Source organism: Mirounga angustirostris, unplaced genomic scaffold (assembly GCF_029215605.1).
Source record: "Mirounga angustirostris isolate CCGP_5_RB_7025 unplaced genomic scaffold, mMirAng1.0.hap1 SCAF_5, whole genome shotgun sequence".
Lineage (NCBI taxonomy): Eukaryota > Metazoa > Chordata > Mammalia > Carnivora > Phocidae > Mirounga > Mirounga angustirostris.
The window spans coordinates 96530382-96557600 of NW_026991713.1; the positions used below are offsets into that span (position 1 = coordinate 96530382).

The following is a 27219-nucleotide window of genomic DNA, read 5'->3' on the forward strand; positions in this document are numbered from 1 at the left end:
GAGTACTCAGAACCACTAACTGGGTGCCAGCCCTATGTGAGGAGCTCGGAAGTGGTCAGTCAGGCTGCTTTTCCCCAAAGACCCCTGGGAAAATCTCGCCTGGCCCTTCCCCACACACAGCCAACATCCACACGATGGCTAGGGTAGGTATATATTTAAATACCTGCAGCTTTTAGGAATTAGCGGAATACTTCACAATGAAAAATGAACCAACTGACTAAAGATCCCAAGTCTGCACCTCCACTGGCATTCCTTTCAAAGCCTTCAGGCAATAGGAGCCAAGCGAAATGGAGCATGCTGCAGATGCTCTGATGTTTCTGGGAAGCCTCAGTGGTGGTGCAGGGGTGGTTGTCTCACGGGGAACATGAGACAGGAGGGTTTGCCCTCCCCGAGAGGCCTGCCTATCTCCTGGGTGATGTGTCGTTTCTTCCACTGTCCCAAGGACGGAGGAAGTTCTTTTCCCATCTCTAGTGGGAACATCTCTTTCCTCTTCCCTAAATCCAAGGACCCATTTCTTGGTCAATGTTTCCTCAGATGATGATCATGCTGGGAGCTATCTGTGCCATCATCGTGGTAGTTATTGTAAGTAAGTATCGCTGAGGTTGCTGGTGGGGTGAAGAGGTGGGAAGGTCCTGGAGTCTTCTCCCAGCCCTGCCTGCCTGGGGAATGGGGCTGCTCTGACTGAGGTATGGAGATCGCTGCTGTGGGATCGTCACCTGGTTCGGGAGGGAGGAAGGACAAAGACAAGGGACTTCCTTGATGGACAAGCCTTCCCTCTGCAAGATCCCTTGGGAAGATGGTCCCTCCTGTCCTGAGGAAGTGGGGCTGTGCTGTTTGTCACTGGCTTGGGTCAGAGGGAGACCACGGGGATGGGACACCCACAACTGAAAGGCCTGAATGTCTAGTAACTTGATGTAATTTGCCCTCTTGTTTTCTCCTGTCTCTTTCTCTTTTCCATCTGGGACTTCCTGATTCCTGTGTCCAGTCTACTTTTTTACTTGAGAATGTGCCACCCCTTCCCTGTTCTCCATTGCCATCGAGACTCACATCCCTCTCCCTCTGTTTGCTCTCTCAACGAACGTCCCCGTGTACCTTCCTCCACCCTGTCCTAGCTTCTCCATCGCCCATTCCTCCGTTTCTGTTGCTTTCATTTGCACTGGGTCCCTCAACACTAGAAATGCTGCTCCTGGCACAGTCTCGAAGTAACTCCCCGAAGAACCGTAGGTGGCACCTCCCTACCCTCTTCTTACGTACTCTCAGCTTCCCCCAAAGCCAAAAAGAGTTGGAGGCCAAGAGAAGAGGAAGGCATGTAGCCGCGGTGACATGCCCAAGAAGGTGCCAAGATTGGGGGAGGAGAAGGGTGTTGGTGCCCATGGTGTCACCAGGAAAGGCCAGGCCGCTGGAGGGGGCTGGGAACAGCGGGGAGAATGGCAGCTCATTCAGGACTGCCCTGGTCACTTGGGGCTCTTCTCCTAGGCCAGGCCTCAGAAGAGCCTGAGGTGGGCCCAAAGTCCAACTTGGTTCTGTGGTAGTACCCTTTCAGAAAGTCAAATCTGTTTTTGTGGTTATTTCTGATCTATTAGTCTGAGATTTTCGGTGTCGTCAGGGATCTTACGGCCTTTTGCTTTGTTTTCTGGAGATCTACAGAACACACATTAATTGCAAAAGGACCGGCTTCATTCCCATCTTAGAAGCAGCCCCCTAAGCTCATTACTACAAGGGGCTGTCTCTCGTTCACATTTTCTGCAGCATTCTGTGTTGTTCATGAGAGCACTAAATAATTTCATATAGCCAAAGCTGGAGACTCTGAGTTAGTTTTAATTGTTGGCACAGATAAAGAGAGAACGAGTGTTAATTATAGAGAGACAACGAGTCAAGGGCCTAATTTGAGAATAACAAGCTCAGAGGAAGCCACTTGTTGCCTGTTCGTTGGGGAGGGTCCTGCTCCTCCCTGCCCGTTGATAACGTGTGAGGTGTTAGAAATGAGGATCCTTGGGCCCTTGGGGACTCCTCTCCTCTACACCCTTCCCATGTACTTAGCAAAGACAGGGATGAAGCAGGAGGTCCTTCCTGAGGCTGGCCGATTCTGAGGATTCCGAGAAGTCCAGTATACCCGCCAACCTGGTCTTGGGTGGGAGGCGGGACCGTCTGTGGACAGGTGCGCATGTGCACTGCTGTGCTGTCATGGGCCCTCTTATCTAGAGCCACCTGTCTGTTCTTCCTGCACTGTGTTCCCCTTCTAAACCACTGGTACCCTTCTGAATTCCACTTTGCCTCCTTTCCTTTCCTCTCTGCATGGTTTGTGGGGGCAGACAGTGGAACCTGAGGATGGGAGGCCAAGGCTGGGCTTCAGGATAGCATGTGGAGTGGAACAGACCCAGGTGTGAGGGGAGGAGGGAGGCTGGGAGCAGCAAGGGGGAACACCCATGACCCCTTATTCCTCCCATCCTCCAGCCCACAAGCAGGAAGAGGCTGAGGCCAGGCCGGGCCGGGTCTGGATGCTTGCTTTCCATGCAGCAGCATTTCATTGTGCAAAACCATCCTTCCTCTCCCTTTGCCCTTTTCCCACATTCCCTTCGTCCTGCCCCAGGGCAGGACTGAAGAGCTGGAAGAAAGCAGTCAGTGTACCCTCCCAACGGCCCCCCTCGAAGGTCTCCACTCTCCTTTGGGCTCCTCCTTGCCTAATGCAGGGGGTCACCGCTGGAGAAGAACCACCACTGTCCTCGATGTGTCCCAAGCCTGGAGCAAATTCGCACTCTTGGCCCACCTAGCCCTGGCACAGGAATTCTTTCCTGGGTTTCTGTCCCTCTGAGGCTCACCAGATGTAGTTGGCTTTGTTCTTTTGGGGATGTTTGGCCTTCTACTTTCTTTCTCACCCCACCCTGTACCCTCTTCTGTGTCTTTGCTGTCCCTCTTCCCTCCCACCACCCATGTGCATGAGCAAATATGCAACCAGACCCTGGGACTTTGCAGTCAAATGAAGCCGAGCTTCCCACATCCCCTCTTCCTTGGTTTGCCATGAGGCGATGTGGGGTTTCCACTGTGTGTCTGTCATCACCTTTGTCTTTTTTCCTACCCCCAACCTCGTACTTGTATAGAATAATAACTGTTGTACTTCCACCAAAGGCATGTGGCATATTTACCAACTTCATGTATCCTGAACAAAGGCAAAAAAATATAAATTCCTACCACTAAACTGCCTTGGTTGTTGTCTGGGTTGGAGTAACTGAGGAGGGGCGGGGGAGGGGGTTGTTTTCCTTCCACAGTGTGATGTTGCGTGAGGCCGGAAGGCTGGCTGTGTGTGCCGGGTGGCATTCTCGAGATTAAAGATCTGTGTGTTGGCAGAGGAAGTGGTCTCTACACCCTGCGTTCGTACCTGGTGGGGCCCAACTCTTCCAGGTGCTAGTGAGAGGAAGTAATGACAGGAAGTTGGGTGGGCATTCAGACATCACATCAGAAACCACTGCAGGTTTTCTCAGACACCTCCCCTCTACCCCCTTCCTAGGTCCTCAGGCTGCTCGGCCTGTCCGAGGGGGCACCCAGATGAGGCCTCTGTGAACACATCCTGTTCCCCAGCAGCCTCACTGCCAGTTTTCTTCTGCTGAGTTCCACTGTCCTGACCAGACACATTTTAGAAATGGATGAAAGGAGAAATCTCTCCAAGGGAGTGAGGCGCTTGTAGGTATCCTGAAACACCCAGTAGCTGTCCAAAATTACCTTAACTGCAGCTCAGGGTACACAGGGCAACTGACATGGCGCCCCAGGGCTGCCTCTGAGGGCCTTCGTTTTACACCCTGAACACTCTGCAAGTTGGTGCAGCTGGCTTGGGGACAGGGCTCAGTTGCGTCCAGTGTGGGGAAAGACAAGAAAGTGGAAAAGCTTTGTTTCTGAGGACACAGGGGGCTTTTATTTGGACAGAGTTCAAATGCTTGTGTTACGGCCCAACCCCCACCCCTTTGTCCCACTGCCCCCCACTTGCTCCTTTTTTTAAAAAAAGATTTATTTATTTTAGAGAGAGAACGAGAGCATGAGTGTGGGGGAGAGGCGCAGAGGGAGAGAATCTTCAAGCAGACCCCCCACTGAGTGTGGAGCCCACTGTGGGGCTCCATCTCACAAACCATGAGAACATGACTTGCCCACTTGCTCGTTTCTTAATATCTTCCCATTTTCTTTTCCTACCGCAGGCTCATTTTTAACCTTCACCCAGACACTCTGCTTTCCTACCACTCTCTCACCTCTTCATGTTTTCTCCCTTGGTGTTCAGCCCGGGGACACAATGAAGGAAGGCAGAGATCCACACAGAGCCAGAGTCCCCAGGATCTGTGCCTTCATGCCTTTCTTGGGGCCTTTTTGAGCTCTGAGACTTGGCTGGAGTCCTTCTGGGAGAATGTGACTACTCTTGCCTTTTGCTCAGAGGTAGGAAAGCGGTTACCCAGAGGGCCTCAGAGTCTTGGCAGATCTTGGTGAGGTAGCTAGGAGAAAACAAGAGGGAAGGAGGTTGGTTTCAGTTGAGGTAACCCCAAAAGCAGGGGGCTGTAGTATGGGGACTGGCTGGAACTCAGGACACGGGCTTCATCCCTGGTCTGGGTGGGGAGGTGGCTAGATCTGGCTGATTCTACAAGTAAGGAGGGGCAGGGGCAGGGCTGAGGGCAAGCAGGTGCTTACCTTGCCGTCTCTGAAACCCCAGGAACAACAGGGCAAGAAGGAAGAGGCTGCTGGCAAGAAGGACTCCAAAGGCTGTTTTCTGCTCTGTAGGTTGAGAGCAGCATGGTCAGGAATCAGTAGGTTGGAATAATTTCTAAGCCCACACCCACCCCAGCAAGAGGGAAAAAGCGGGGTGGCGGGGGGAGAGGAAGAGAGAGAGAGAGAGCGTGTGCACGAATGCGTCCCCATCCCTGGTTAAGGAGCGTTCTGGTTTCACCCAGGAACTGGGCACACTGTAGTATTTGTACTTGTTGAAGGTTGTTGGCTATCTGTGTGCTCCTCCACACGGAATTTCCTATCCCTTCCCACCTTGGGACATTTAGAGAGATTTAGGTTAGATGAGTTGTTCACAGGTGAACTGAAATTTTGCGACTAGCTGGGGAATGATGTAAGCTGAGACAAAACCCCACTTCTTTTTTTTTTTTAAAGATTTTAAAAATTTGAGAGAGAGAGAGCATGAGAGGGGAGAGGGTCAGAGGGAAAAGCAGACTCCCCGCCGAGAAGGGAGCCCCATGCAGGACTCGATCCCGGGTCTCCAGGATCATGACCCGAGCCGAAGGCAGTTGCTCAACCACTGAGCCACCCAGGCGCCTCCAAAACCCCAGTTCTGGGGAAGCTTGCAGTCTGGCGAGCCACCAAAGAATGCCCAATGCTCCTGGACGTTTGCATTTCTTCTTTAAAACCTTTCAATGACACTCTGTGACTTTAGGATGACATTCCAGCTCGAAGGCCCATTGTGATCTGCCCACTAATAGCAGTTGAGGGTTTAAGGCTGTAGGGCAGTCAGGCTGCCCATTTTTCATATTTTACCATTTACTAGGTGGGTGACCTTGGGCAAATTACCTAACATCCATATGTGCTAGTTTGCTCATCAATAAAATGGGAGTCATGATAATACATGTGATCATACAGCTAAGTGCTTAGCATAGTGCTTGCTTCATGTAAATGCTCAATAAATGTAATTACTTTCAAGCTTCAGGCCACTTCTCCCTTTTTCCACACACCCCTGGCTCTAGCTGTGCAGTTCCCCAAATTCTCCTGAGACTGTTTTATAATTTGGCCTTCACGTGTGCCGTTCTTTCCATCTTGGCTGTTCCCCTCCCCCCTGAGCTAGCTCACTTGGCTGGTTTGTCTCCTGCAGGCTGTCTTCCCTGTCTAGTCCGTCCCTCCAAGCTGACTAAGCTGCTTGAGGGCAGGAACAATTCACCCTTGATCTCCAGCTCTCAGTATATAGCCTGGTGCCCTGGAACCTGGGGTATAGCGGAATCTTGGGATGTGGAGGCAGCTATGGAGGCTGCCGCCTCGGGAACCAAGAAGCGGAGGCTCAGCGAAGTGCTGTGGGAAGCAGAACAAGGCCAGAGACGAGCTGGGGGCAGGAGAGCCACGAGCCCAAGTAGGGAGGTGGGGCAAGGAGGGCACTCCTAGTACCTGGTGGGGAGACCTGGGTGCTGGCCCTGAGGGGCTGCTCTAGGGAGCTGTGGGTGACCTGGCAGGTGTAAGTGGCGCCTGCAGGGCCAGGTTCTACCGTCAGGAAGGAGGAGATGCTGTAGGTGCCTGCTGGGCTTTGCCGGAGGCTGGAGAAGGAGGCACCAGAGACTGGGACTGGGGCTCCGCCTGGCTCCTCTCGGGTCCACGTCACAGCCATGTCCAGAGGGTAATAGCCAGCGATGTTGCAGATGAGGGTGGCTGGCGGAGTTTTGTTCTCCAAGCTCAGTTGTACTTTGGGGGAAGCTGGAAGAAAGAATGAGGAATAAGATTCCAGAGGGCTCCAACCTGACAGCAGAGTTGCCCAAAGCCTTCTTTCTCTCCCTGCTGGCAGTCAGAGTAGGTTGTGGAAGCTGAAGTCAATTAACCCCTGAGTGGAGTGCCCAAGGCGGGTGTAAGGGGTCCACCCTGGATGCAGGCCAGAAGGGGGCACATCTTCCACAGGTAGTTGAAAAGTGATAGTAAAACCAAGTAAAGTTTGGCTTCTTATCATCATGATAAGCCGCTGATTTTCAGGGACATCAGTGATGAAATACTCCTGCCAGTCGGATGGCTCCCACGGCCCCCACTTGGTTTGCTGCTGCCCCTCCTCAGGATGTGGCCCAGAGGACTGGGCTACTTGGGAGACAGCCAGCTGGGACAGGGCAGCAGGACCCGGGGCTGGGACACCGCCTGGTGGAATTATCCTAGAGTCTGACAGGGGGCAGTCTGTGCCCCTAGGATGTAGATGGCAGTTAGTTCGTGGCAATGCAGTCTGCCTCTCGAGAAATTGCCCCTGTGTTGGATTCTGTCCTGGAAAATGCTCGCATAGGCATATCCCTTCCCCTCTCCCTGGAGAACCGAGTATGGCCTAACCTTGGACGTGGAGCTGGATGATTTGTTGAGCTTGGTACAGAGAGGTGGTGATCTGGCAAATGTAGGTCCCCTCGTCCTTCAGAGTGAGGCTAGGCAGGGTGAGGGAGGCATCCCCGGCCACGAGTAGCTGCTCAGGCTCCAGGGTGGCGCCCTCCCGCTTGGCCTGCCGCTGCGCCCTGGTCCAGCTGTGCACCAGCTCGCCGTTGCCCTTATGACGCAGCCGCCACTCCACACCGGTCAGCTCCAAGCCCGGTGCCATGGAGAAGCCGCAGTGCAGGGAGGCTGACGACCCCAGCAGGAAGTTCAGGGACGGGGTCTGTGTTGTCACTTGGAGCTCCACTGTAGTGAGAAGAAGAAGGGTGATTGTGGGCTACTTCCTCCTTGAGTCCACCTGATCTCTAGCTATGGGCATGTTGTGGGCATCCACCTGCCCCTGCCTCCTCCTCTGGACAATGAGACCAGTTGAGCTCATCTCCCACTAGATGGAACCACAAAGAAATGGTGCTCTGGAAAGGCAGCCTGGCACACATGGTAGTCCTAACTATTTTGGAGTCACTTACCCCTGGACAATCTGATAAAAGCTATGGACTTCTCACCAGAAAAGTACATATGCAAAATTATGGGTTAATGTTGACCTTCAGGTCAGACCACTGGAATAGCAGAAAAAGCTTTGGATCCCTGTTTCTTCCACTTACTAGCTCTGTGACCTTGGGCAAGTCACTAAGGGTTGCCAGGGTCATCTGTTTAAGGAAAGGCTGCTGTGAGACTACATAGGAGTAAGAGTTTTAAAAAGCACACAGTGGTAGTATTTGTGCCAAACGTGCTGAACCTGAATCTAATGAGGAACAATCAGACACATCCAAATGGTGGGATGCTCTTCGAAACAGTGGGCCTGGACTCTCCAAATGTCAGTGCGAGGAAAAGAATGTTCTGGACTTAAGGAAGCTAAAAGCTTGGGGCACCTGGGTGGCTTGGTTGGTTGAGCATCTGCCTTTGGCTCAGGTCATGATCCTGGGGTCCTGGGATCAGGCTCTGTGTTGGGCTCCCTGCTGATCAGGGAGCCTGCTTCTCCCTCTCCTGCTCCCCCTGCTTGTGCTCTCTCTCTGTCAGGTGAATAAATAAAATCTTAAAAAAAAAAAAAAAAAAAAAAAGGAAGCTAAAGGCACAGGACAACTAAATGCAATGCATGATCCTTGTTTGAATCCTGGTCTTTAAAAAAAAAAAGCAAAAACCCAAAAACAAACCAGAAAGCTATAAAGAACATTCTTGGGGCAACTGGAGAAGTTTGAATTTGGACTCTATATTGACAGTACTACTGTATCAATTTTAAAATTTCTTAAGTCTGATGCTCAGTGGCGTACCAAGGAGTGGTGGGGGCGATGGGAAGAGAGTGCCCTGGCAGGGAGGAGTATTTTATCACCAATAGTGTTCAAGATTGCCGATATGGTGATGGTGTGATGGTGAGAATATGTTGTTGAATTCTTAACACACTGTACCTACCCCCTTATTGCCTGCACCACTGTAAACTGCTCCCCACCTTGGTTTGCTGCTAAGGTGATGGTTTTGTGATTATGAAGGAGAATATCCTTGTCTTTGGTTATAAATTTTGTGTTCTAAATGAATACATGCTCTGCATGGAAACTTTTGGGGTGAAGTGTTGGGATATCTGCAACTTACTTTCAATTAGTTCAGGGGGGAGGCTATCTATCCTTCCATTTATCAAGAGAGAGAATGTGGCAAAATATTAATAATTGGGTATTCATTACCCAATTTTTTTACCCAATTCTTTGCCCATTATTCTTTCACCTTTTTTTTGTAGGTTTGAAATATCCCAAGATAAAAGGGGGGTTACTTAGCTGTGCCACTGGACAGATAAAGAGAACTCCTCTTTTCTAATGTGGCAGGATAAATTTAGGTTGCACCACAGAAAGCTTCGAGTGTTCTGGGGCTTCCTACGGATAGGAGGGTAGCCCCCTAATCTCTGGACTTGGTTGTCTCTTTTTGGAGGCAAAATACTGGATTTGATGAATTCTGGAGAAACCTATCATCATGTTCTCAATTTCCTGTACCCGCTGGGTGGGATGTGCTGGGTGGGAGAGGGCAAGGACCAGGTTTTACTAATAAGAGCTAATGAACGAATTTGCATCGCTGTCGTTGCTCTAATCATCTTGAAGCGCCAGACCAGGCTGGCTTTCACTGGGCTACAACTGGTACTTGGCTTAATAAGACTGCTAGGGACAGCATATGTGAATAGAGCATCACAGGTCATTTCCTTAGATGAGGGAGGTGAAAATTATCCCAGAGGTGAAAATTATCCCAATCCAATTATTTGGGTCTTTAGGAGAAAGGACCGAGGCTAGGGGACACCTTGAGATGACTGATGTGGATGGAGGTGGGCTTGTTCCCTTCCTCCTCCTTCTATTCCCCCCCATAGCTGACCACTTGAAAAAAAAAAAAAAAAAACGCCAAACTTTCTTTCTGCTACTTTTAATTTTCTCACCTGCAGTCGGTACCATCCCATGGGGGCTCAAGGGCAGGTTCAGTGTGGGGTGCAAGACAGCTCCATTCTCAGCATCCCTGGGAGTCTTCATCACCATGGAGACACTAGGTCCCCCTCCGGATACCTGCACGTTGGTGATGAACCAAGCTGCCTTCACAGTGGCCTGGAGAAAATAGTGGGAGATCTCACAGGTCACCTCCTTCCCGTTGCAGTCAGCATGGAGCAAGGCCTCGGCCTGGGGGATCTGTACCAAGTTCACTGGGGGAGAAGGGCAGCACAGAGGTCTAGTTGGTTTGAGGACACCTGGCCCTCGGGAACTGGGCTGTCTCAGCAGAGGGAGCTCAGAAAGATTGGGACATAGGGTGGAGGGTTCTTACCCGAGGCCTCGAAGGTAACAGGTGGGTTGTCTTTGGCCAGTGTGCCCCCTTGGAAATCGGTGAAGCCTTCCAGGGAGCCGTCATCCAGCACTGGTACCTGCCTCAGCACGAGCAAGGCCTTCACCGTGTTCCTACTGCTGGCAAAACCTCCATGCTGCCTACCTTCCTCCACCAGGAAGCAGTTTAGGACCACATCCACTGCCCGCCATTGCGTTTCGGCTGCAGGTTAAAAGATGGGGTGAGCACCCTCTTCCCAGAGAGTTGCTTCTGTGCTTGAGGGTCACCCACCCCAACTGTGGAGTCATCAAGGAAGGGGTAAAAATCTTCCAGGGTCCTAGCTGTCTCTTTGTCTCTCTCTTGTCACCCCCAAACCAGCCTTCTGGGAAGCCCCTGCTACTCCAGGTACATACTTGGTATGAATTATTTAAAATGCTGGATTTGCCTTGCTCAGAAGACTTTGTTTTTATTCTTACTACAACTGTCGCAAAAAAACTACCTCTTCAGTCAAAGGAGTTCTCAGCAAAAGCAAATAAATGAGCAAAATTGCCACTGGGAGAGGAGACAGGACACTGGTGTGGCTAGGGGCCTTGGCAACCATCTTCTCGATTTCCCAGCCAGCCCACTGGGTCTGCTCCGCTTTCTGCCATTACAGGTGGCCTTCCCCTCCCCCACCTCCAGGGCTCACCTCCCGCGGGGATTTACTAGCCCTGGGAACCCTTCCTTTTCACGGTCTGCTCCCAGGCAGTGCCCTCTCGGCTAGGCCCCCACCACATCCACCCAGGAGGCCCCTCTTCTCTTCATTTGGCCTTTCCCACAGTCTTCTACCCTCTCCCCAACACCATTGGTGTCCTACTCTGCCAGCCTTCTTCCTTGATTCCTGTTGGGCTTAGGAGGCGATAGGAAGCCATCCCTGCCCCTCCCCCCAACCCTTTCCCCTTCGGGAATCTCACGGCAGGTGGCTACCTGGTGCGCCCTGGGCCCGACACTCCCCCCCCCGCCCCCCCAGCCAGTGCTCCCCACTCACCTGGGTCAGCCGCCACCCGGGACAGAGCCAGGCAGAGCAGCAGGCACCATCCCTCCCCCGTGCCCATGGAGGCGGTGCGCCCGCCACTCGTCTCCCGCGTCCCCTACCGCCCTTCTGCACGGCCTCCCACTGGCACGGCCGGGCTAGGGAAGAGGCGGCCTCTCCAAACCGCCCTCGCCGGCCTGTTGCTTTCTCGTCAGTCCTTGGCCTCCTCCTCTTTCGCTTTCACTTTGTCACCGCGGCTGCCTTTGCCTGGGAGTGAAGCCACCGGGTGCTCCTGCCAGAGTCCTGTTCATTGTTCTCCTTTTTCTCCCCTGCCAAATCCTCTGGTTATCTCAAGACCTGACTTGACTGCATGCACCCTTTTGCTCCCCACCCAAGAAAGTGGAGCTGAAATAAGGGGGAGGGGGAAGGGCGAGACTGAAGGGCTACTGGGGACCTTTCTTCATTTTCTGTGGGTGCCACACCCACTCGCGACCCCCACCCCCCGACTTGGCCGGGCCCCAACACTAGTCTGCACTGGAGAAAGCTCCTCCCTCAGATCCCCGATCTGGGAGAAGAGGCTGGGAGTGGCCTGCATCGTGAGATTGGAATTTCAGAGAGACAGCGCGGGGAGAGCTTCGGTGTGTGGTTGGCTGGCACTTTATTTTGCCGAATTTTTAGGTCAGTGATACCGCACGTGGTGGTTCGTAGGGGAAAGTGTGTTCTCCAGCTAGGGCCCCAGCCCTCCAGTGCAGCGCAGGGGTGAAGGTGGCTGGGCCAGGGCACACGCGGGGCCCTTGCGCCCCATCCTCCACCTTTTCCCATGCGCCCTTGTCACTGCCAATCTCCAAAAGACACTTTCTCAAGTCTGCGCACAGGAAAGGGTCCTGATGACAGGATGGTACTGAAACCCGGGGGTGGGGGTGGGGCCGGGGAGTGGGGGGTGGGGGTGCCAGGTCTCGTTCCCCGTGGATGGCTGCTGGGGTGGGATGGAGGCAGGGATTTTATTGTAGTGTGACCCCCCCCCCCTCCCCCGCCCCATCCCGCTCCATCCCGCCCCATCCCGCCGTGCGCGAGTTCAGGAGTAGGAAGCAGGTTCTGGTTTTCGATAATCTTCCTGAATGGGGATGGCGCCGCCCTCTTCCTCCCTGGGGCAGCTGTAAGGACAAGGCTCTGTAGGCACCACTGGACTTTCTTCTTTGTCTGCGGGAGGAGAATCAGATGAACCTTGGCGGGCAGTGGGGTTGGTGAAGGGAGTGGAGATGAGCCAAGGAGGGTCAGTCTGGGGGAGGGCTGTGGGGGCTGCCAGCTAAGAGGAAAGGAAGAGGAGGTGGGAGCCAGGATTGGTAAAGATGGAGTGAGGAAGGCTTCTGTGAAGTTCCAGGCATGGACAGTGGGGCTGGGGTGGTAGAGTAGGGTGCAGGGACAGGACTAGAGACCTGTATTTTGTCTCTTACTTAGTCTGTGTTTTCTTCGTTGATGGAAGAACAGGGCTCCGATCATGATGAAAGCAAGAAACATTCCAGAGAGAATCACAAAGGTGCGGATGCAATCTGAGCTGCACAGGGACCTTTGGGCTGTGATAGGCAGGGGCCATGCAAGGGTTTTTGGAGAGGGCCTACATCTCGTTTCCCCTCAGCCCAGGCAGCCTGTCACCCCTCCTCCCATCTCTCTCCCACCCCTCCCCCACTGCTACCACTGGACTAAGTTCTTTCCTAATCCCTAGACTCTGCTTCTTCCCCTTCTTCCCCTGACTCCTAGGAGCTTTCTGGCTGGCTTCCCTCTCCTGTATGCAGTCTCTCTGGGGGTAGAGAATGGGGAGAAAACTCACGTGGCCAGTGGGTTGAGAGAGCTGGGGCAGGCAGCCACCTGAAGTCAGCCAGAGTCTGCACCTGCCGGACTGTCCTGGCTTCCTGCATCTCTGGAAAAAGAGACAGGGTGAGCAGCAGGGAACCTCCTAGGGCACAAGCCTGGGCTGAAGGAAGGCCTGAGGCCTAAGAGGCACCGGGAGATGGGAAGGCTGACCGACCGGATGGCCAGGCAGCTTATGTGGGGAGGGTGGCGGTTGGGGCACGACCCTTATCCCCGTGACTGGACAAAGTGTTGCCTGGAACTTACTTTTGGCATAAGGTAAGTGGGTGGGTTGTGGGTGTGGGCCCGGGGCCCGAGATGGTCGAGGCAGTGTCAGCAAGGGGTTTGAAGGAGGATCACAGTCCGTGCACTCCTTGTCCCTGCACTGCCAGCCCTTGGGGCAGGCACACTCTGCATTTGTGGTGAGGGTGCAGTTTCGGATGAGAAGACCTAGGGAGGAACACAAGAAACTCAGGCCTCAGAGACCTGCCAGGCACACTTGCTAAGTCCTGTCCTGGGCTCCCCTCCCAGGCCCACCTCCGGGGACTCCTGCCCCAACTGCACAAAGGCCTGCCCCTCCCTCCCTGTCACCCAGTGCTTCTGACCCAGTGACTAGTGTCATTAAAGGAGACACTTGGGGTTTTTCCTTTATTCATGGTTCAGCAATGCCAACTGTAAAAAGTAGAAACAGCTCGCAGGATTTTCTCTCCTATTCACTGGCACTTTGATAACTCCTCATTGAAATATAATGGGTGGACAGAGAGGTACACAGGTCATAAGTGTAAACTTGCTACAAATTGGACCCACGAACAAGAGCGGCAGCGTTCCTCTCTAGGCACTACGTCCTCCCATGCACAGATGGCCACTAGCCTGACTTCCTAATGCTGCAAGTTCATTTTGCTTATTTTTGTCCTGTATTTGTGTAGTCATGCCTGGGTACTCACTTGTGTCTGACATTCTTACTCAATCCTTTGTGAAATTCATCCATATCGTAACTGCAGACCGTTCATTCTCATGCTGCATAGCATTTCACCGTATGAATATACCATGATTCATGTGTCTGTTCTGTTAATGGGCATTTGGGTAGTTTCCAGTTTTTAAGCAATCAGGAATAGTGCTGCTATGGTCCCCAATAGATTTTTAACTTTACTAGAGAGTTCCTTGATTAGTAAAATACTTTGCCTTTAGAATATAAATTTTATTCAAGTGTAGATGTCAGGTGCTGAGTGACTGCCGATAAATTATACTAGGGGAGAAGGATGTGAGTGGAACTGGGCTGGGTTGGGCTCACAGGTGGTCAGGGTTAAGAAGAGGAAGGTGATTCTGGGGAAGGCACCAGCACCCGGATGTGGGCCAGGCTTGAGCCTAGCCTGGTGGGGCCCTGGGACAGTGCCTTCCTGACAGGCAGAAGAGGGGTACAGAAAGGAAGGCTGGAGGATGCCAAAGATGATGACCAGGGCTCTAACAATTCCTTTAGCAGATGCCTTTTGTCAGGAAAGGGAGAGGGACACAGATTCCTTCTTCCCATCCTTATGCCCCTATGGTTGCTTCTTTTGGAATTCTGACTAGTAGTTGCTACCAGCATTTGGTTTCCTTGTGGCTTACCAGGAATCGTGAGCCAGCCTGGACAAGGGTCTGCAGGACGAGAACAGTGATGGGGGAGGTAACAGTGACCGTGGGAGAGAGAAGAGATAGGCAAAGGTGAGGAAGATCACCAGAGGCGGTGGTCAGGAGGATATCTCCCCGGAGGGAAGAAGGGTTAAGGAGAGGGCTGGGCTTGGTTACCCGTGGAAGGATTGCCACGGTTTTCAGTGATGAGGATCCAGAGACCTGGGAGTTCTCTTCACCACATATAACCTGTGCCCCAAATTCCAGGCTGATGTCAGGCACTTCTCCATCTTACCCAGGGGAACACTGAGGTCCAGAGGGGGCCATACTCATTCAGCCTCCCCCTGACCACCTCACTCCTGGCCACCATCCCTTGGAGTCCTGCAGCCAGTCGCTGCATGGGTGCTATGGAGGCCTCTGGGCTGAGTCTTACAGAGAAGGGTCATGGAGCACAGCAAAGGGAGCACAGCTCAGTATTGGGAAAGGCCTTCTGGTGGGGCCTGCAGCGAGTGGGGAGGCCCTGACCAAAATATTCCAACCCTGCTGGGGTTGCTGCTAAGAAGAGAAAAGCATCCCTTAACATATTTTTAAGTGGACTGAGGAATACTTGTGTATTTAAGATGTTGTTTTTTGACTGATTGGCAATGGCAAAACCTTTTGCTGAGTTCATTTTTAAAGAGGACAGTGTAAAAGGCCTACTGAGACCAAGCACATTTTATAGGTAAGCAGTGTAGTAGTTCAGTTCTGGAGTCCTCAGAAGGGTCCCCAGGGGGAACGTTTGTTCAAAGGGGCCGCTTTAGAGTCTGTGACTCTATCCCGGCTGGCACAGTTTCTGAAATTCTAGCTAAGCTGGAGGAATAATAAAAGAATTCATAACAGAGCTGCAGACATTTCACTTCTTCATTTAAAAAAGATAAAATTACAAAATAAACAAGAAAAACATGGGCCACATACATATTCATTTTCCTAAATTGGCTTTTGTGCAAAAAAAAAAGACAAGAAGAAGGATGTCCCCACTGGCTGGTATTGTTGTACCCTAAGAAAGAGGTACTCCAGGTTCCAAACAAATGCGTGCTTCAGACAGCCAGGTCATCAAGGGCGGGGGGTCGCTTATCTGAAATCTGGGGACCTAGGGCCACTTCCTTCCTCCCCTGTTTTTCACTTACTCCTTTTTCTTGTCGTGATCTGAGTTGTACATGCAGTCTTGGCAGCCCCCCAATTCTGCTGACCCCTTCCCTGTAACACCAGAGTTCTCCCCGCATCAATATGTGCCCTGCCCTGCCCAGTGCCCTGTATTGGCTCCACTTGCGGTAGCCTCGAAGTGACGAGCTCGGACCCCCTCCTCCTTGCTTCTCCACACCAAGCTCTGCCACCTTGCTCCCCCAGAGGCTTGCCCTTCTCACCGGAGTTACAATGCCGACAGCTCTCACAGTGGCGCCGGGAATGGTGGTCTGGTGAGAAGGAGGCCCCCGGGATGCACGGGTCACACTGAGCAGCCTCGCCAGTCCTGTCACAGTCCTTCACGAGGAAAGTCCCTGTGAGCAGAGGTCCAGGGTCAAGCCCAAGGAAGGCCACTTCTCTGCCCTCTTCAAGGTGGTACAGGATTCCTGTCCTTGCTTGAGCTCAGATGTGCTCTCCGCTGCCTTTCCCCCCGGTGGCGAGGCCTCCTCCTCTTACCTGGCTTACACGCCTGGCAGCACAGTTCTCCCTGGACCCAGTAGTGCTTCTCCGAACAGCGCTTGGGTGCTGGGGTCGCCGAGAGCCCCGCCAAGGTCCCCAGAATCCACAGCCAGCAGGGCGGTGGCCAGGCCATGGCTCTTGCCCAGGGAGCTCTTTCTGCGCTCCAGTTGCTGCCGGCTGGCCTCCGTGGAGCTGGCCCCTCCAGCGGGTGCTGGTGCCCTAGTCTCTGTATGTCCCGGCAGCAGCCGCAGGCCCTCTTCAAGGTGCCGGCTTCGGGTGGCAAGCCAACCTTTGATGGCAGCTGCAGCTCTGTTGTGGCTGTTTTTTTTTCACAGAGCAGTGACTTCCACCCCCTCCCCCTTTTCCATGTGCTAGGTGCTGGGTGCTGGGTGCCAAGGAGAGTATTAAAGGGCAAGCACTGTCAGAAGACCTGCTGCTCTTCAAAGACCTCCATCCCCCCCAACACGCCGGCCTCTCCCGGTTGCCATCTCGCTCTTGTGCCCGCTGAGATCGTAACCCACCCGTGCCTGCCTCTTTTACAGAGTGTTGAATGGGGTTGCCACCTCTCCCATTCACGCGCTCAGACGCAAAGGTGCCCACAATTGCCCCCTGTTCACAGCTTGCAAGCTAATACCAGTTTAGAGAAGGAGGGGGAGCCTGAACTGAGAATAGGTCCACAGACTTTGAGCTGAAACTCTTGGGGTCAGATAAGTTTTAGAATTCAGAATTTTTCAGATTCTGGGGAGTAACTAGCCCCACAAGATGCCCTCACGGGGCCGGGGTAGCACCCAATCAAGCACAACATTTCTGCAGCAAAAGAATTGAGTACTTGGGCGCCTGGGTGGCTCAGTCGGTTAAGCATCTGCCTTCAGCTCAGGTCATGATCTCGAGGTCCTGGGACTGACCCTGCATCGGGGCTCCCTGTTCAGTGGGGAGCCTGCTTCTCCCTCTCCCTCTGGCTCTGCCCCTCCTCACAGCTCATGCCCTCTCTCTCAAATAAGTAAATAAAATCTTTATTTTTTATTTTTTATTTTTTTTTAAAGATTATATTTATCCATTTGACAGAGACACAGTGAGAGGGAACACAAGCAGGGGGAATGTGAGAGGGAGAAGCAGGCTTCCCGCTGAGCAGGGAGCCCGATGCGGGACTCGATCCCAGGACCCCAGGATCATGACCTGAGCTGAAGGCAGACGCCCAACGACTGAGCCACCCAGGTGCCCCCAAAATCTTTTTTTTTAAAAGAATTGAATATTTAATTCAATTCTTGAATTGAATTCAATTCAATTGGAAGGCGAGCAGTGTCTTACCTAGATATCAAGGAGCAGGGTGGCCCCTGCTGAGTGGGGTGAATAAGGACTGTAATTAACCCTTGCATCAACTGAGGTCTGGTTTTATGGCCAAAAGACTTTGCTACAGAATGGTTCAGAATTGCAAACAAGGGACTTAAACCTGTGTTCTCCTCTCTGTTGGACTCTGCTAGGAGATCACGTGTGATCTCATTTCATCTTCCTGCCAGCCTGGGGACGGGGATCACTCCAGTCCATCCAGCCTTCCCTGGTCACCTCACTATCATCTTCATCCTCCCTTCCCAGCCTTGGCACTTGGGATCAGATTCCCTGGGTCATCTCTTCCCTGTTTCCGCTGTTTTCCTGGGAAGCCTGGTCTGGGGACATTGGAACTTGCTGGACTTTTCTCTCTTTGAGTCCTGGGAACGCATGGCTTATTTCTCCAGGCCACTTTTCATTCAGGGGCTTTGCTGTTCTTTCCACACTGCTCATAAAATGTCACACTCCTGTGACCTCACCTGTTAGCTCTGTTCTCTCACTCTAGTTTCCTTTCTCTTCATATTTTCCATCCTCTTGCCTTTCCCCAGCCCCTTCTTCTCTTTAAGAGGGTCCTCACATGTGGGAAGCCACATATGAGTGTGATCTGAAGAATTATTTCTACACAGCCATCCTTCTCATTATCTGGCAGGGCGCCTGAATTCCCACCTCAGACTGATAACCTTGCGATCTGAGGATTGGGCTGTCACGAACGGTCCTGCCCCATCCCCAGATTATGGTCACTATTTTCACTGTGAATCTTTTTTTTTTTTTTAAAGATGTATTTATTTGAGAGAGAGAGTGTGGGGGGAGAGGCAGAGGGAGAGAATCTTCAAGCAGACTCCCTGCTGAGCGTGGAGCCCCATGAGGGGCTTCATCCCACCACCCACGAGATCATGACCTGAGCCGAAACCTGGAGTTGGACGCTTAATGAACTTAGCCACCCAGGCACCCCTTCCCTGTGAATCTTAAACCCTGGCTGGGCACGGGGAGGCGGGGATGTGTGGGGATGGATGACACCATGCAAGAACAATGAGGAGTTGGGACCTCTAGGGAGAACTTTCGGGAAGCGGAATTGGAGGACCCTGAGAGGACTGACAACTTTGACTATCCGTGAGCTGCTCACCCATGCAAGGGAGGCTTCAGTGCTCCGTGCTAGGACCCATCATCCCCTCTTCATGGGGGAGCAGGAGCAGGGTCTGCCTGGCTCTCCTGGCATACCCTGGTCAGGAGGAGGAAAGCCAGCTTTCTGGACCTCACTTTTCCTCTGGGCAAATGGAATGACCTCATCTCCTGCCTTCTGTGCTGTTTGCTTCAATTTCTGGTGAGTCTTGGCCTGTCCTGGACTGGCTCCCTGGATAGTTCCTTCCTCTTGTCCACAGGCCCTGCGAGTGCAGCTTGCTGACCTCTCCCTGGGAATCTGCCACTACCACATTCTCTCTTGGAGTGTGGCTTCTCTCCACACCTGCTGGCACAGAGATACATCTTCTCTTCTGAAAAGCTCCCTCCTTCGCTTGCATCTCCAGGGACAGGCCCAGCACTTCTCTTTTGATGATTTTCACGAGTTTTGAGGGCTTCGGTCTGGAGCAGTGACCACAGCCTGGATGTCAGCAGGGGCCACCCTGCTCCTTGATATCTAGGTAAGACGCTGCTCGCCTTCCAAGCAGGACAGGTCCTGGACAGAGTGGGCAGGAGGCAGAACTGTCACTTGGCACCAGTTCCAGTGGGTCAGCTGTTGTAGTCACCTCTCGTCCCCACTCAGCTAAAGTCCTGTTCCTGTCTCTGTGCTCCTGCCTGTTCCCTTACCTCTGCCCTGCCACAGGTTCCAAATTTGGGACACAGGGCTTTCTGGAATTTTCCTCCAAACCAACTGCAAACAGAAGGCTGTTAGGTGTGGCAAAACTTTTGCTGAAGGTTTATATATCATAGGGATACAACTTAAAATTGCATTTTGGATATTCTTGTTCTCAATGGTCGGTCCCATCCCAGAGATTTATCAGTGGTCTGGCTACCTTACAAGGCAGTAAAGGCACTGACCATCTTGCTGACACCGTCGTCCCCCACCCTGCACAGACTGCCTTTCAGGAGCGTTCTGTCAGGGGGCGCCTGGGTGGCTCAGTCATTAAGCGTCTGCCTTCGGCTCAGGTCATGATCCCAGGATCCTGGGATCAAGTCCCGCTTCGGGCTCCCTGCTCGGCGGGAAGCCTGCTTCTCCCTCTCCCACTCCCCCTGCTTGTGTTCCCTCTCTCGCTGTGTCTCTCTCTGTCAAAATAAATAAAATCTTTAAAAAAAAAAAAAAGAAGTCTTCTGTCAGGCAGCATACCTCATCTGTCTTCAGCCCCCAATCCCCAAATCAGTCTTGGCCCTTTATAAATCTATAACCAGTCAAAATACCCAGTGGAACAAAACTCTCTCCAAGATCTTTCCTTAAAAGGAAGTTCTGTTACATTAAGTAGATGGCAGAAATCACTGTTCCTGATCCTTATCAACCAAACCCCTTAGTTTTTCTAGCCTTCTTTGTCCCTCCACTCCATTCCTTCGTCCTCCACTCCTACTTTCTTTTTTTTTTTTTTAAGATTTTATTTATTCATTTGACAGAGAGATAGAGAAAGCATAAGCAAGGGGAGGGGCAGGCAGTGGGAGAGGGAGAAGCAGACTCCTTGTGGAGCAGGGAGCCCGATGCGGGGCTCGATCCCAGGACCCCAAGATCGTGACCTGAGCCAAAGGCAGACACTTAACCAACTGAGCCACCCAAGCACCCCTTCCACTCCTACTTTCTTTGGTGACCTCCCCTACACCTCTCCTACCCCTACACCTCCCTGCTTTAGGTCCTCCTTCCCAGTGAGTCTTTGACAGACCAACTGGGCAGGACAGTGGGGTGAGCTCACTTCCCAGTTCTATAATTTGCATTCATGGGACTCCTGTCTGGGTTTCCCAGGGGACTGAGCATTTGTGGGCATTTTTTCCAAACTCTGACCACTTTTCAGGATCTCAGCTCCAGCTCCTACTATCGCCTAGCACTTAAGGTACTCACTGAATGATGGATGGTCTATCCTCAGCCTTATTCCTTAACGGTTCTATCCACAATTATGAGTTTGAAATTTCAGGGGGCCCACGGCCACATTGACCTCCTAAATTCCACTCCTCATTCAGCAAGAATTTGTTGCATGTCCATTCTGTGCCAGGTACCAGCTAAGTAATGGGTCACAAAGATGAAAGAAAATAAACGTGGTTTCTTCCCTCATGGAATGGACACACCAGTGAATCAGAAATTGATCAAATCATCTCAAAGACAAATGTAAAGTTATTAGTAATGGTCGTTACTGCAGCACCCTGGAGGGCAGAGACAGGGTGCCTGTCCCCTCAGGGGTGAGGAATGATTCAGCCAGGAAGTTTTGCTGAGCTGTGTGTGATCTCGCAGCTCTCCCTCCACCCTCTTGAGAATTGTTACTTCCTTTGGTTTAGGTTTTTAGACACCACTGTGTTTTTTTTCTTTGGCCACTTCTCTTTTTGAGCCATAATAGTTTTTCTTATATATAGATGTTATAAAATAGGGATAATCTGTTCCTTGAAGACTTGGTAGAATTTGTGTTTTTGTGTGTTGTGTGTGTATTTTGAGGGTAGGCTTTTCACTGCTGATTTAATTCAGGTTTTCAGTTTCTTCTAGGGTCAGTTTGGTAGGTTATATTTTTCTGGGAGATTATCTATTTAATCTGTTTCAGATTTATAGGTGTAAATGTTTAAATCACTGCTAGATCTATAGTTGTTTAACCTTTTTCATTCCTAATATTGTTTATGTTTTACTCATTTTTTCTTGATATATTTGCAAGAAATATATCTAATTATTAATTGCTTCAAAGAGCCACTTTTTGATTTCATTCTATTTTTCTATTATTTCTTTATTTTCTGTTTCATTTTACTCTCTGGTGTAATTTTTAAATTATTTCCTTCCTTTTACTTTCTTTGGGTTAATTCTGACCTTCTTTTTCTAACTTCCTTTTTAAAAAAGTTTTATTTATTAAATAAATAATCCATATACCAAATGCGGGGCTTGAACTCACGACCCCAACATCAAGAGTCGTATGCTCTCCCAACTGAGCCAGCCAGGCACCCTCTTTTCTAACTTCTTGAATTGGATGCTTAGTTCATTCATTAAAATTTTTCTTTTATAATGTATGCATTTAAGGCTATAAATTTCCCTCTAAGAACTGTTTTGGCTATGCTGAAGCAAGATTTTGTGAAAATATGTTATTACTAAATATTGTTAATGTTATATAAAATTTTGTTATATATTAATATTTTAATGGGAGCAAAAAGATCTTTTCTGTTGTAAATAAGTAAAAATAACATTATCTTTAAATATTGTCTTCCCCAACTTTATCTCATCCTTTTTTAATTAAAAAATTAGAAGTGAAAATAGAAAAAAAAATCGAACAATTCTAGATAAGACTCAAAGTCCCTTTGATCAGTCTTCTTCCCCAGCCCTGGTCAGATTAGTGAGTAGTCTTCCAGAACTTTTCCTTTCTTTCTTTTTTTTTTAAGATTTTATTTTTTTATTTGAGAGAGAAAGAGAGCGTGAGAGAGAGAGCACAAGCAGTGGGAGCAGCAGAGGGAGAGAGAAAGAAACAGGCTCCCCACTGAGATCATGACCTGAGCTGAAGGCAGCCACTTAACTAACTGAACCACCCAGGTGCCCCTTCCAGAACTTTTTCTAAACAAACAAATAAATTATATGTGTGTATGTTTTATTAGTTTAGGAATGTTCATGGCCAAAAATGAGGGAAGATCCCTTTCCCTTGTTCAGCTGTAGGGTAATAAACTGGTTCTTTTTATACAGCAGAGAATGGAAAGAGCAAAACCTCTGTCTGCAGACATCTATCAGCAAAGAATCAGGTGGATCTTTCCAACAAAGTCTCTTTTCTCTCCTTTTTTTTACTCCCTTTTCTTTTCTTTTTTTTTAAAGATTTTATTTATTTATTTGACAGAGAGAGAGACACAGGGAGAGAGGGAACACAAGTAGGGGGAGTGGGAGAGGGAGAAGCAGGCTTTCCACAGAGCAAGGAGGCAGATGCGGGGCTCAATCCCAGGACCCCAGGATCATGACCTGAGCCGAAGGCAGACGCTTAATGACTGAGCCACCCAGGCTCCCCGAGTCCCTTTTATTTTCTACTTAAAATATTATTAAGCAATAATGAGCTATTTCTTACTCTGATCTCAGCCCCTTTCCTACTGAGAACCCTCTGCTTGAATTTGTCAGAGCAGGGAAGACCCCTTGTCCCCCTGGGAGGTGGGTGAAAAGGCTCATGGTGCAGCATGTGGTCATGACTTCTCCCTGGCAAGGGTTTATCTCCTTCTTTGATACCTGAGATCATTGACGATGAGGACACCTAATTTTAACCTTTCCTTTTTTATTTGGGGCATGGTAGGTTACCTTTGTTCTCTAAAAGAAGTATTATACAGGCCTGTAGTAATTCTCCTAACACAGAACAAGAAATAAAGCCTAAGGAACAAATCATGCATTGATTCTCTCCACTCATTAGAAAATTATCTCTTAGGGGCACCTGGGTGGCTCAGTTGGTTAAGTGGCTGCCTTCAGCTCAGGTCATGATCCCAGGGTCCTGGGATCGAGTCCAGCTTTGGGCTCTCTGCTCAGCGGGGAGCCTGCTTCTCCCTCTGCCTGCCACTCTCCCTGCTTGTGCTCTCTCTCTCTCTGTCAAATAAATAAATAAAATCTTAAAAAAAAAAATTATCTCTTGGAGGTCAAATAGCCCCAAGCCTGGCAATCCCATGTTCTTCTTGCGTTGAGTTTTAAGGTCCATCTTTGTCCAGATAAAGGATTCTTATTTGGCCTAGCATCTTGGCCTGCCTCTCAGAAATCTCCAAGGGCCTCAGCCCACTTGTGTTTTGGGTTTTGTTTAGTTTTTTCATAAATGATATATATCTTTCTAGAATTTGCTTTTTGCTTTTTTAAATCCAATAACATACCTTGGAGATAATTTTATGTTATACTTCTAGAACTACTCATTTTGTTAAATAGACAATGGATGTACATAGGCTTTTTAGCCATTCTCCTGTTCATGAATACTTATGTTTTTTTCCCAACATTTCATTATTACAAATGGTGTTATATAAACATCTCATACCTCCCCGTGCATGTGGGAGTGTGTCTTTAGAATAAATCCTGGGCATTGGGACTGCTGAGTCATAGGGTATGCATACTGTTCACTTTAATAGATACTGGCAAGTTGCCCTCCAAAGCAGCTCTACCAACTCACACGCCCACCAGCAGTGGATTGAGGACACATATCTCCTCACATCCTGCCAAATTTCACATTAGCAAACCATTTTTGACAATCTAATTGGGGGAAAATGCTGTCTCATTGTTGTTTGAGCGTGTGTTCTTTTGATTGCCAAAGAGGCCAAGCGTCTTCCGCAATCATTGGTGGCTTGGATCGCCTCTTTTGTGACGTCTTTATCCTTGTGTCACCACCAGTGTTCTAAAGTCCACTCCTGGCTCTTCTCTACACACTCCTCTGCTCTGTGACCCAATGTGCAGGGCCTCTACCAATCCTGTAGATCCCTTTAGATGTTTCCCATCTGCCCTAGGGGCTGAGAAAAGCCTCCTTGTGGCAAGGAAGGTCATTCCTGTCCCATCCCTTAAGAAGCCTTAGGAGATTGCAGACCTGCTCAGAAGTGGTATCCCTTAGCTCTTTTGTGAGATGGAAGTTGGGACATTGCTGACCCTTAGACTCCATTGCTTCAGCACCAGATGCCTCCCTAAAGACTACAGTGACCCTGAGCCTAGACTGAAGGGCTCCTTGGTGCATGTTGACTCTTTTTTTTTTAAAAGATTTTATTTATTTATTTGTCAGAGAGAGAGCACGCCCATAAGCAGGGGGGAGCGGGAGGGAGAGGGAGAAGCAGGCTCCCCGCTGAGCAGGGAGCTGGACATGGGACTCGATCCGAGGACCCTGGGATCATGACCTGAGCTGAAGGCAGACGCTTAACTGACTGAGCCACCCAGGCGCCCCTGCATGTTGACTCTTTTAAAGTTGAAATAAATTCAACATTTTAACCATTTTATAATGTACAATTCAGTGTTTTTTTAGCATTTTCACAAAGTTGGGCGAGTATCACCACTGTCTAATTTGAGAACATTCCCATCTCTCCTAAAAGAAATCTCACACCCATTGGCAGTCAGTCCCACTTGTACCCTCCCCTATCTGCCCTCCCCCCTCTGCCTCCTCCCCTGTCTACCCTCCCCCACCCTCCCCTACTGCCTATTCTCAACATTTCATGTAAATGGAGCCATATAATATGTGGCCATTTGTATCTGGTTTCTTTCACTTAGCATAATATCTTCAAGGTTCATCCATGTTGTAGTTTGTATCATCAGTACTTTGTTCCTTTTTATGGATGAATGATCCATTGGTGGATACACCACATTTTGTTTATCCATTTATCAGTTGGTGGACGTTTGGGTTGTTTCCACTTTTTGACTATTATGAATAATGCTGCTATCAACATTCATGTCAAGTTTTGTGTGAACATATGTTGGGTATACACCTATGAGTGGAATTGCTGCGTCATATGGTAACTCTATATTTAACTTCTTGAGGAACTGACAAACTGTTTTCCGTAACAACTGAACTATTTTACATTCCTATCAATGGTACATGAAGATCCCAGTTTCTCTACATGGTTACCAACACACGTTAATTCCATTAAAAAGTTATAGCCGTCCTAGTTAGAATGAAGGGTTATCTCATTATGGTTTTGATACGCATTTCCCTAAGACTAACGGTGCTGAACATTTTTCATGTGCCTACTGGCCATTTGTATATCTTCTTTGAGAAATGTCTATTTCTTTGTCCATGATTAAATTGGATTATTTGTGTTTTTTGCTGAGTTGTAAGAGTTCTTTTCTTTTTAAGATTTATTTATTTATTTGAGAGACAGAGCCTGAACGGGGGTTGGGGGAGGGGCAGAGGGAGATATAATCTCCAGCAGACTCCCCGCTGAGTGCGGAGCCTAAGGCTGGGCTGGGGCTTGATACCATGACCCTGAGGTCTTGACCTGAGCTGAAACCAAGAGTCGGTCACTCAACCACTCAACCGATTGAGCCACCCAGTTGCCCCAAGTTGTAAGTGTTCTTTATATATTCTGGATACTAGACCCTAATGGGATATATGATTTGCAAATATTTTCTCCATTCTGTGGGTTGTTTTTGCACTTTCTTGGTGGTATCCTTGATATGTAGAAGTTTTTAATTTTGATAAAGTCCAATTTGTTTTGTTGCCATTTCTTTTGATTTTGGTGTCATATGAAATTTGTTGTCTAATCCAAGGTCACACAGATTTTTACCTGTTTCTAACATTTTTATGGTTTTAGCTCTTACATTTATTTTTTTGGTTGATTTTGAGTTAATTTTTGTATATGATTTGAGGTAGGTGTCCAACTTCATTCTTTTGCCTATGGATATACATTGTTCCAGCACCATTTGTTGAAAAGACTGTTCTTTACACATTGAATGGCCTTGGCATCTTTGTTAAAATCAATTGACTATAGATATATGGGTTGATTCCTGGACTCTTGAATTCATTCCATTGATCTATATTCCTATCTTTATGTCAGTATCACATTGTTTTGTTTTGTTTTGTTTTAAGATGTTATTTTTTTGACACAGAGAGAGAGAGTACAAGCAGGGGGAGTGGCAGGCAGAGGGAGAGGGAGAAGCAGGCTCCCCGCTGAGCAGGGAGCCTGATGTGGGGCTCGATTCCAGTACTCTGGGATCATGACCTGAGCCGAAGGCAAATGCTTAACCAACTAAGCCACCCAGGTGCCAAGTACCACATTGTTTTAACTACTATAGCTTTGTAGTAAGTTTTGAAATCAGGAAGTGTGAGTCCTCCAACTTTTTCTTCTTTTTCAAGATGATTTTGGCTATTCTGTGTCTCTTGCATTTCTGTAGGAATTCTAGGATTAGCTTGTCTATTTCTGAAAAACGAGGCAGTTGGAATTTTGTTTAAGATTGGATTGGACATGGACATTAATTTGGGGGAGTACTGTCATCTTAATAATAGTAAGTCTTCCAATCCATGAACACAAAATATTTTTCCATTTATTTAGGTCTCCTTTAATGTCTTTCAACATTTTGTAGATTTCGGTGTACAAGTCTTATACTTTCTTCCTTAAATTTATTCCTAAATCTTTTATTCTTTTTCATGCTATTGTAAATAAAATCGTTTTCTTAGTTTCATTTTCGAATTGTTCATTGTTCGGGTAACATGTTGACTTTTGAAAGAGGCAGTTGTTTTCTCCACAGAGTTGGAAAGGGATACCTTGTGGTGTAGGTGTGTTGCTATCACACCCTGTGGGCCATTGCTTGGGCTTATTTGGAACTTATCTAAGTCACAGATGGAGAGTTAGATTCTGTGACGCAAAGGGAAATATATCTGACTCATCTTTCCCACACCCCTTTGCTTCTGAAGGCTTCCTTGACTGGGAGAGGAAGAGAGTGGGTTAGTGACAGGGGCTTCTGCCTCTCTCACAAGTGCTTCTCCTGACCTTTCTCTCCTTTGTGGTTTTTAGGGGTCCCACTGCAGTTATTCTTGAAGAGCAAGGATTGTGGTAACCTTCTCTCTTACCTGCAAATTGGGCAGAATCTTCTTTCCTTTGGTGAGCATCCTGCCCATAAAGGAATGTTGAGGGTGACAGGCACAAGCAGGGTCCTGGAATTCTTGCGGCAGGGAGGCGGTCAGCGGAATCTTCTGGGAAGGGAGTATAAGGATCAACCAGATGGTGGAAATCTGAGAAGTGGAAGACCAGTC

At 49.4% G+C, this 27219-nt stretch overlaps 3 protein-coding genes across 9 annotated transcripts in view; 1 reads left to right on the plus strand and 2 right to left on the minus strand.

Moving 5' to 3' along the window:
- Positions 1 to 27219, plus strand: part of VAMP1 (vesicle associated membrane protein 1) — a 71810-nt gene that overhangs the window by 3551 nt on the left and 41040 nt on the right. For 4 of the 7 annotated variants that reach the window (XM_064591671.1, XM_054507216.2, XM_064591670.1 and 1 more), the window contains exon 4: positions 535 to 586. In XM_064591671.1, coding sequence (XP_064447741.1) covers positions 535 to 586 — 52 coding nt within the window. Of the gene's footprint in view, positions 1 to 534; positions 587 to 985; positions 1265 to 2454; positions 8196 to 18771; positions 19030 to 27219 lie in introns of those variants that run through there. The other 3 variants (XM_064591669.1, XM_045874007.3, XM_045874010.3) reach the window with 3 other exon arrangements.
- On the minus strand, positions 4059 to 11364 carry TAPBPL (TAP binding protein like). Its single transcript, XM_045874001.3, has 7 exons — positions 10946 to 11364; positions 9922 to 10140; positions 9545 to 9802; positions 7045 to 7383; positions 6133 to 6435; positions 4666 to 4749; positions 4059 to 4472 (listed from the first exon to the last, which is right to left on the minus strand). The coding sequence occupies exons 1-7, from the start codon at positions 11010 to 11012 to the stop codon at positions 4429 to 4431; spliced, it is 1314 nt and encodes a 437-aa protein (XP_045729957.1). The 5' UTR covers positions 11013 to 11364; the 3' UTR covers positions 4059 to 4428.
- On the minus strand, positions 11608 to 16308 carry CD27 (CD27 molecule). Its single transcript, XM_045874005.3, has 6 exons — positions 16064 to 16308; positions 15790 to 15921; positions 13046 to 13228; positions 12759 to 12848; positions 12385 to 12504; positions 11608 to 12130 (listed from the first exon to the last, which is right to left on the minus strand). Exons 1-6 carry the CDS (start codon positions 16197 to 16199, stop codon positions 12006 to 12008), a joined length of 786 nt encoding a protein of 261 aa, XP_045729961.1. The 5' UTR covers positions 16200 to 16308; the 3' UTR covers positions 11608 to 12005.

Excerpts from the sequence above, each read along its gene's own strand:
- TAPBPL (XM_045874001.3), bottom strand. The coding sequence starts at position 11,012 with ATGGGCACGGGGGAGGGATGGTGCCTGCTGCTCTGCCTGGCTCTGTCC. Across the intron at positions 9,803-9,921 it reads TGTTACCTTCGAGGCCTCGG|TGAACTTGGTACAGATCCCC; the intron begins GTAAGAACCCTC and ends CTTCTCCCCCAG. Across the intron at positions 6,436-7,044 it reads CATCCAGCTCCACGTCCAAG|CTTCCCCCAAAGTACAACTG; the intron begins GTTAGGCCATAC and ends TCTTTCTTCCAG.
- CD27 (XM_045874005.3), bottom strand. The coding sequence starts at position 16,199 with ATGGCCTGGCCACCGCCCTGCTGGCTGTGGATTCTGGGGACCTTGGCG. Across the intron at positions 12,849-13,045 it reads CCACTTACCTTATGCCAAAA|AGATGCAGGAAGCCAGGACA; the intron begins GTAAGTTCCAGG and ends CTCTTTTTCCAG. Across the intron at positions 12,505-12,758 it reads TCTCTCAACCCACTGGCCAC|CCCAAAGGTCCCTGTGCAGC; the intron begins GTGAGTTTTCTC and ends TGCCTATCACAG.